The sequence below is a fragment of the Pagrus pagrus genome, assembly GCF_965226575.1.
Source record: "Pagrus pagrus genome assembly, chromosome: 13".
In the NCBI taxonomy this organism is placed as follows: Eukaryota; Metazoa; Chordata; class Actinopteri; order Spariformes; family Sparidae; genus Pagrus; species Pagrus pagrus.
In genome coordinates, this window is record NC_140197.1 from 11523577 (window position 1) to 11532920 (window position 9344).

Here is a 9344-nt window from a genome sequence, read left to right on the forward strand (position 1 = left end):
TTCATAGTTTTGATGCCTTCAGTGTGAATCTACAATTTTCATAGTCATGAAAATAAAGAAAACTCTTTGAATGAGAAGGTGTGTCCAAACTTTTGGTCTGTACTGTGTATATATATATATATATATATATATATATATATATATATATATATATATAAATCCCCCCCCGGCCCTTTTGAATATCTCCCTAATTCTGAGGTCTCAAGGTTGGCAAGTATGGCAGTAATAGTTTATCAGAGTATTTGTCTAACTGACTTTGCCCTTGTTCTTTATAAAGCATGAAGAACCGATAAGATGGAGGAGGAGAACCAAGAGGAGACACCAGCTGGAAGGGCTGAAGAGTCGGATGTCAACTCTGTAACTTCGCCTGTGACAAATACAACGGATAACTTAAAAGTTTAAAAACATTCTAAAATAAACTTAAGACAAGGAGTTTACCAATTATGATGCGTTTATGCTCATCATGTTGCAATCGAGAGTTACAGGAGAGTGGAGATGAAACCAAGGTAAATGTAAGATTTCAAAACACATCTTCATCTCAGTGGGTTTGATGTGACAAGTTGATCAATAAAATTATCCATTTTCTCAGTGTGATCCAGTGAATGAACCTGATGAAGACCAGCAGTCAGAGAACAATGATGACACAGGTGGAGGGTCTGAAATCAAATCAGGATCATCTGCATCCAATGAGAAAGGTAATAAACTTAATTTTAACTTATTCAACTAATTTTGAGAATGTGAGATTTGTTTATTACCTTTGATTGCATCATTGTTTTTCTGCAAACTCTGTATAACTGTGATACTGTTGTTTTTAAATGATTTCTGCAGTTTAACATGTTGATGTTTTATATGTTTTTTTCAGTGCTGCCTGAACTCACACTTGTGTTAATTGGTGACACAAATTCTATTGAGATTGGATCTAAAAACATCTTACTTGATCATGATAATCAGGCTAATGTGGAACAGTTTTCATTCAAACTGTATGATTTATGTGGTAGGCTTGTTACCAAATGGTTTGCATAACAGCCATTACAGCTCGGGAGTGCAGTGGTTAGAAAAAGCTTTTGGGAAAGGCTCACTCGCTCATTTAATGACAGTTGTGACTCATGAGTCAGATGAAAAGTGTGAAAGTGCGCTGACAGACCTGAAAGCAGGTTTGCTGAAAAAAGATATCACATATGTTCAAGAAGTATGATGGATGAAAAAGAGATCATAGCACTGTTGGACAAAATAGGCGTTGTGATCTCTGAAAATGATCCACACTGCTACAGTGGACCGGTGTGTGATAAAAATAAAGAACAGAAAGAACATCTGGACCACAAATCCCATGAAGAAGAAAGCATAGATTCATCAGTGTTTCAGCAAAATCACAGGAGAGATTTTAATGTTGGCATTCTTAGATAACACCTACATTGCTTTATCAAGATAAAATGTACAGATATTTCCCTCTATAGTTGGTGGAGACCAAACACGGACCAAAACCAGTTTGAATAATGGACTTAGGTTTTTCATGTAGCTGAAACATGAGTCTCATTAAATGTTAATGTTTTCTAACTACTGAATGTATAAATATGCAACAGTTTGCTAACAAGTTCACAATATCAACTCAGAATATCTAAATACAGTGTTCACAACTTGTTTCTGCTGCCCTCATGAGGCTATAAGTCAGTTATTGTACCTTTTTAAATAACTGAAATGTCAAAGGGGAGGGGAGCTCGTTGGAGAGCGTCTGGTGGCCTTTATTGACCCATGGGTATCAGCCAGGCACAGCCTGAAGAAAGTACATGGAGCTGCCGCAAATAAATCTTCAGTTTGAATAGTTCACTGACAAAAACGTTTTTTTATGTTCAATCCTACAATCTGCTTGTTTTTACATTACCCTGCAGGAGACGAGCTGGAAGAGAGAGCAGCTATAACAGAGGTGAAGGTGAGATCTTTTCAACCTCAGTAGTCAGTGTCATAGCATTTCTTTTTTTAACTCTACTTATTTATTCTACTTTACCTCATTACCTATTGCACATTAAACACATTATCTCAATCACAACTGTAGACTAAACTGAAGATAGTGACTCTGTTGGGTTTTTGTCTAAATGAGGACAGATTGTGAATCACTGAACCTCCTGGTGCAGTTGTTAACACTTTCCAAGAAGAAATTACTTCTCACTAAATTACAAACCTGCTTGCATTTAGTTTGTGCGTATCATATTTTCTTGCTTTTATTATTTTGTGATAATCTCAATGGTTCAATCTAGGGGAGCTCACAGTCATACAAAATCATCTGTTTTCTTAGTGTGATCCAGCTAATGGTGCTAAACACTCAGACAAGAACGATGACAGCACCAGAGAGGGAGGAGATGCTGAAAACAAGTCTGTGATCCCATCTGTAACCAGTGATAAAGGTGAGATTTTAATGATTTTGGGGGTTGTATATTAATATACATTTTGAAAGTAACATTATTTTTCATTTACAATCTATTCAGCTCAAGCTTCATACAGGTTTGAAGAAATACAGGAACTAATCCAATCTCTGATATTTGTTGTCTTTGACCCTTCAACTGAAGAGGCTGATGAAGGTAAAGAGATCAACAGTGAAAGCAGCAGTAACACGAGTGAGAGGTCCACTGAGGAGAGTGCAGCAGTGAAGGACACAAGTCAAACATCTCAGACAGTTTCAACAGCTACCAAACAAAGTAAGAATTACTTCATTTCCTTTTATTGTTGTTTTGCATTTTTTAAATCTTTGTATAATTAAAGCAACATGATGTTGTTTTATCTTATAATAACAGCTTCAACATCATGTTGATGGTACAGTGTCTTATAATAATTTGAAAGGTGTCTCTGTCACAGCCACTCTGCCCCCCATCACTTGTTTCTGCACTATGTAACTTCAGGGAGAGGGTAGGATCACAGTGTTACATACATGTTTACTTTAACAGTTTTCAACACACAACATTGTTATGATGTATGAGTTTTGTTTGTAGTTGTCACCTACATTACATCTGACAAATTGTTACAGACCTGGGATTTGTGTTTACGATAGTGGTGTTACACTCAGAAACTGTGGGGGTGCCAAATCACACAAAATGTCAAGCACATACATTTTACATAATGTTGCTTTAATATTAAAACACATAATCTATATAATCTATCTATTTGGTATAGTGGAGATGCATCTTGTTGAACAATTAACTTTTTGAACACACATCATTTTTGCAAATAAATCCTCTTCAGCTGGAATAGTTCACTGACAACTTCAATCTTGCGATCTGCTTGTTGTTACATTACCCTGCAGGAGAGGAGCTGGAGGAGGAGGAGAGTGCAGCTAAAACCAACGTAAAGGTGAGATCTTTTCAACCTCGGTACTCACAGCAGTATTTATGTTTAATGCAACTAGACCTTTAACTGAAGATTGGAGCTGTTCATGTTTTTAGCTTAGACTTGAACAGTTTGACTCCATGGATCTCCTGGTTAGACACATAGATGAGTTGAAAACACTTTCCCAGAAGAACTTACTTTCTTCTCACTAAATTACAAACCTGATTGTATACCTGAAAGCATATAGTATTTCCTTGAATCTTATGTTTAGTACCACCACTGTGGGTTGTTGACCTTTAATTTAAACAGTTAAAACCTGGTAACAAAAAAATGAAATGAAATAATATTGTTTCTTAGTGTGACCCAGTGGATAAACCTGCTGATGTTGAACACTGCGAGAAGAATGACAACAACGCACCAGTAGCAGGAGAGTCTGAAATCAAGTCTCTACCATCTGCAACCGAAGAGAATGGTACAATTTTGATATTATTAACATTATTTAATAGTACAATAACATGAAACTTTCAAAAACATAAATGATTTTGGTCATAAAATTCAAAATGTTATAGGCTGACATGAAAAAATGTATTTGTCTGATGGCATGTTGCTCTGACCCTTTTATGATGAAGTTAATTATTCTACTGCAGGTACTTCAGATATGAATCTTTGTGGAAACAAGGATAAGGTAAGAGACTCCTAACTTTATTAACAAGATCTTTAGTACTGTTTACTTTATATCCCATCATATATCAATATATTTTTTTACATACAGTACATTTTTATTTACTGATTTCCAGCAGTCAGAGAAGATTTCAGAAGAGACCAACATGAAGAAACAATATCAAGCACAAACTGAAACACTGCTCTGCAGACTTCACCTTCAAGACAAACATCAGCAGAAGTTTTCATCAACAGATCTTCTTCAGATAGGTCCACCTGTGAAACAGGATCATGAGACATGTGAGAAAGATCTGACTCATACTTTTCTTCACAGGCTGATGATGTTAGACTACAGAGCCAGATATATTCCTGTAAGACAAGACAGTCCTGAGGTCAGCCATTCAAAGCCTGTTCCAGAGATTCTTTGCACAGGACAAAGTGCTTTAGATGCCCTTTATGGCGCCACTGTACAATCTGATCAATCAAGACAGTCTCATGTGCATCCAATGGACGTTCAGATGGCAGTATTTCACTGCTCAGACAGCTTTTTTAAGCAGAACATGTTAACAAAGTTGTCACAGTGTCAGTACGCTGTACCTTTGCTTGTTCCTGACCCAGTCACATTGGACATTGAATGTCCTCTGTGGACTTTCAGACAAATAAGAAAAACATGGAAGATAACTCAAACCAAAGATAAATCAAACATTATCACCATGAAGAGTATGCCCATCTGCAATGCTAAGACACACATGGTGTCACTTTTCCGTCTGGGTTCACTGTCTCAATCTAAATCTCAGCTGATGAACACTTTGATCAACGACCGTCACAACTCCTTCTTCCACAGAAACTGTCCAGGTAGCACAATGTCTCGCTATTTGATGGATGGAGTAGTAGAGATTGCCTGGTACTGCCCCGCTGGAAAACCCAATGATGCCTTCACTGACTGCACTGCCTTCTGTAATCTACATGGTGATGCTCTGTTAAATGAAAAACAGCGTGACATACTGACTGAAAAATCTTCAGTCAATGTTGTTCTTGTCCCAACTCTTGGTAAAGGTGACAAAAGTTCTACAGTTATCTCTGCTCTTTTCAAGTCTCCAAAGCCTCTCATTATTCTCATTGCTGATAATGATACGGGTGCAGGTCAGTTGACAAAAGGAAAATACAGAATGGGTCTGAAGGACAGAAGCCAGTCAGATGTTTCTGAAGAACTGAAAGGAATCATTAGAAACATTTTGTCTGGACCACATGCATCCTTCCAGCTTGAAACCATGGCTGAGGTCTCTGGAATCAGAGTGGATGAAGATGACAGTCTCTGCCAAAAAGGGAAATCTGCTGCTGAGGGAATAGTGAAGTTGCTTCTGGGGATGGATGGTCTAAAGATTAAAGATACATTTCTCCAATGCCAAGGCCAACTGTGGAGCAAGTGGTGCACAACAAACAAAGAACTGTATCGCCTCACAGGACACATTGAGAGGGAGAAATCTGATAAGGAACGAGAACTGAAGCAAATACGACAAGATCAATGCAAAGCTTCCTGTAGTGAGCTGATGAAGTTGTTCATTGAAAGCCTCTCTTCTTTGAAATCAACAGACAGAGAGTATTTCCTGAAATGGACTCAGATCTTAATGGATGCCCTCTGCACAGACGATCTCTCTTCAATTCTCCAAAGCTATGATGAAAAATGGTCTGAGGTCTTGGCTTTGAAGAAGAAGCATGATAAATCTGATCAGCTAAAAGTGAAGCAAAATGAGCTTGAACAAATATCAAAAAAACTACAGTCAGCAACTTTTGGCTTGGAGCACATGTTTAGAGAAATGGGACAGATCTATGAAGCCCATACATCTCTGAATAAACAACCAACGAGTGGACAGACTGACTGGTCTAAATACCCTGAGCTGGCTGCAGAGCTGATGATATCAGGACACCCAATGGAGCTCATGGATGGTGATGCAGGTCACGTGCCTTTAACATGGATCTCTAGTCTTTTCGATGAAGTCATCGAGAAACTGGGCGACAAGACAGTTTTTGTATTGTCAGTTTTAGGCGTACAGAGCAGTGGAAAATCAACAATGCTGAATGCCATGTTTGGGTTACAGTTTGCAGTCAGTGCTGGCAGGTGCACCAAGGGTGCCTTCATGCAGCTGGTCAGAGTGTCAGAGGAGATCAAGAAAGACTTTCAGTTTGACTACGTTCTGGTGGTGGACACTGAAGGACTGCGTGCTCTTGAGTTGGCAGGTAACGCCACTCTTCACCACGACAATGAACTGGCAACATTTGTTGTTGGTCTGGCAAACATGACATTGATCAACATCTCTGGAGAGAATCCAGCTGACATGCAAGATGTTCTGCAGATTGTTGTTCAGGCTGTCATGAGGATGAAACAAGTTAAAATTTCTCCAAGTTGTGTGTTTGTTCACCAGAATGTCACAGATATTGCAGCTGCAGAGATGAACATGGATGGAAAGAGACGCTTGCAAGACAAACTGGACCAGATGGCCAAACTAGCAGCCAAAGAGGAGGGTTGTGATGCTGAGTGCTTCAGTGATGTCATTGAATTTGATGTGCAAAATGATGTGAAGTACTTTGCCCAACTGTGGGAGGGAAGTCCACCGATGGCTCCTCCAAATCCAAGTTACAGTGAGAGCATCCAAGAGCTGAAGACCTTCATCCTCTTTAAAGCATCACAGTCTGAAGGGATTACTCTGGAAAAGTTCAAGAGTAAAATTCATGACCTGTGGAATGCCCTGCTGAACGAGAACTTTGTTTTCAGTTTTAAAAACACACATGAAATTGCAGTGTACAGAAAACTTGAGGTCCAGTATGGGGACTGGACCTGGACCCTGAGGAGCAACATGTTGACCATTGAAAACCAGCTTTACAACAAAATAGAAAATGGAAAACTTGATAAGGTTGAGCTCAGTCATCTTTCTAAAGAAATGAGCAAAACTTATGAAGAAATCAAAAAAGCAATGACAAAGTACTTTAATGATGACGGAGACAAAGAAATGTTGGTTCAGTGGAGAGGCCGTTTTGAAAATAAAATCAAGGAGTTTCATGATGACCAACTGAGAGGAGTCCAAAGAAAACTGGATGAAATTATCCAGCAGAAGAAGGCCTGTAAAAAGCTTGATGAGAAGAAAACAGAGTTTGAGAACAAGCTGCTAACAAAGAGTAAAGATCTCGCTCATCAGTTAAAAGGCAAGGCAACAAAAGAAGAGGAACTTAGAAAGTTCAACACAGTTTGGACGGACTTGTGCTGTAAACTAACTGCTGATATAAAACCTATTGAGGACATCAACTATGAAGAAGATCAATCAGCTATCCTTCAAGACCTTGGTTTTGAATGCGCTTTCATAGAGGAATCCAAAAGGAGTGTCTGCTACAAAGAAATATCCAAGGTTGGCGATTACAGTAAATATGTAGCTCGCCATAACACAGTTCAACAAGACAATGAGAAGAAAAGTGACAGAAGTGGTAGGGAAAAAATCACTAATGTTAAAGACAAAGTCGTTGGATTTATTTCATCTTTGTTTAAGGGACCTCTTCCGTGTGATGAACAGCAACTGATCAGATCTCTCATTGATGATGTTGAACAACAGTCCCTTGATGCAATCAAAAGCAAACCTGTAGCTACAAGAGGCTACAATCCAGCTTATTTGCAAGAAGTGGCCAAAACTGCAAAAGAAAAGGTGACAGAATTTGAATCAATGAGGAAATATGCTCTGAAGAAGGACAGAGCAGAGAGTTGGCTGACAGAGTCTCACAAGAAATTCAAAATGAACAACGATGCACATGTTTATTTAGAAAGCAAGAAAGTAATATATTACAACATTTTCAGAAGCTTCTGTAAAGGAAGCTCAGATGCTGTTGTGTTTGGAGAACTGATCTGTGAAAAACTGAAGAGTTCCACTGTAGAGGCCGTCTGTAACAAGACTGCTATTGGCATCGCTGGAGAGATGAAGAGCAACGTCCCAGCATTCAGTGGGAACAGGTTGAACTTAGAGAAACATGTGTTGAAGTCACTGGCAAAGAAAGAGGACTTTGATGGTTTTATCACCTACATCAGAAACCCAAGGGAGCAAGTAGAGAAGTTTATTGAAGAGGAAGTAGAGAAATACATCTTCACAGAACAAAGAGATAAAGCACAGAATATACTCAAGAAAAATGTTGAAGACATCAAAACATTTGTGAGTCAAGCTTTATTTGATGCAACAGAGGAAAACAAAACTCAGAAAGGGGACATCGACAAGTGGATGGAGGAATTCTCTAGTTTGCTGAATGATAAGCTAACATTCGACACCATTTGTTGTCAAAACTTCAGCGACATAAACAACTTTGACTTTCTCAAAGAAGAGATCGAGAAAGGCCTTAAATCCATCATGGAGGAGATGAACAGCCTCTCACTGGATAAGATGAAGGAATTTAGGATGAAGCCTGATCAAATCCTCATTGATCAGCTGTGTAACTGCTGCTGGGTAAAATGTCCATTCTGTGCAGCTGTTTGTACCAACACACTGGCTGATCACAGTCCTGACAAACACAACGTCCCTTTTCACCGACCCTCTGGGATTAAAGGATGGCACTTTAGCACCACAGTTGAACTGGTCATTGATTTCTGCACAACATTAGTAGCAAGTGATCTATGTTTCTACCCTCATCATGATTCAAAGGAGACTTTTCCTTATAAAGAGTATCCAAAGGCTGGAGGGAAGTATGCTACATGGACGATTACTCCTGATGAGTCTAAGCTGATATATTGGAAATGGTTTGTGTGTCAGTTTCAACAGCAGCTTGAAGAACACTATAACTTAAAATTCCACGGCAGAGGAGAAATTCCCAGTGAGTGGAAAACACACACTAAAGAAGAGGCTATTAAAAGTCTGGATGAAATGTAAAATCTGCAGGGACCCGAAAACAGCTGAGATCTCCTCAAAGTAACAGCAGCCCAAAATAAATTTAACTGTTCAAAAGAAATAAGAATTGTTGATTTGATTAAAAGAGAGCAACAGCAGCAACAGTAAGGATGAAGCCTTTCAAAAGTGACTGAAACAAAATCTAATTATATTTTGATCAAAGATATTTTAACAGCTAACAGTATGAGCCAGATCAGAATAGTCAATTACGTTTTCATTTGATTAAAACTGTGTTTCTTTACTCCACATGATGAAGAGGATGCATAACATATGTATGTGGAATATTTAAAGGAAAACAATATTTTTAAGAAAAGCACTTAAAAGGAATATCTGTAGCTTGTAGGACACATTTTTGAACATATTTTCAATTATCATCATCATTATTCAACTATAAACAGGAACATGAGCTATGATTTGACTTTTGTTTTGTTAATTTTAGTTTTATTTAAAAAT

The 9344-nt window shown here is 38.4% G+C and overlaps 1 protein-coding gene across 1 annotated transcript; it reads left to right on the forward strand.

The window, feature by feature from the left end:
- Nucleotides 1-294: 294 nt before the first annotated feature.
- On the forward strand, nt 295-8916 carry LOC311268462 (interferon-induced very large GTPase 1-like; the record flags this gene model as incomplete). The annotated part of the gene is given in 8 exon segments (XM_084372137.1): nt 295-357; nt 590-695; nt 863-998; nt 1000-1148; nt 1151-1278; nt 3673-3787; nt 3963-4000; nt 4113-8916. Coding segments are annotated over 8 exon segments (5496 nt in total). The 3' UTR covers nt 8874-8916.
- Between the last annotated feature and the right edge of the window lie 428 nt (nt 8917-9344).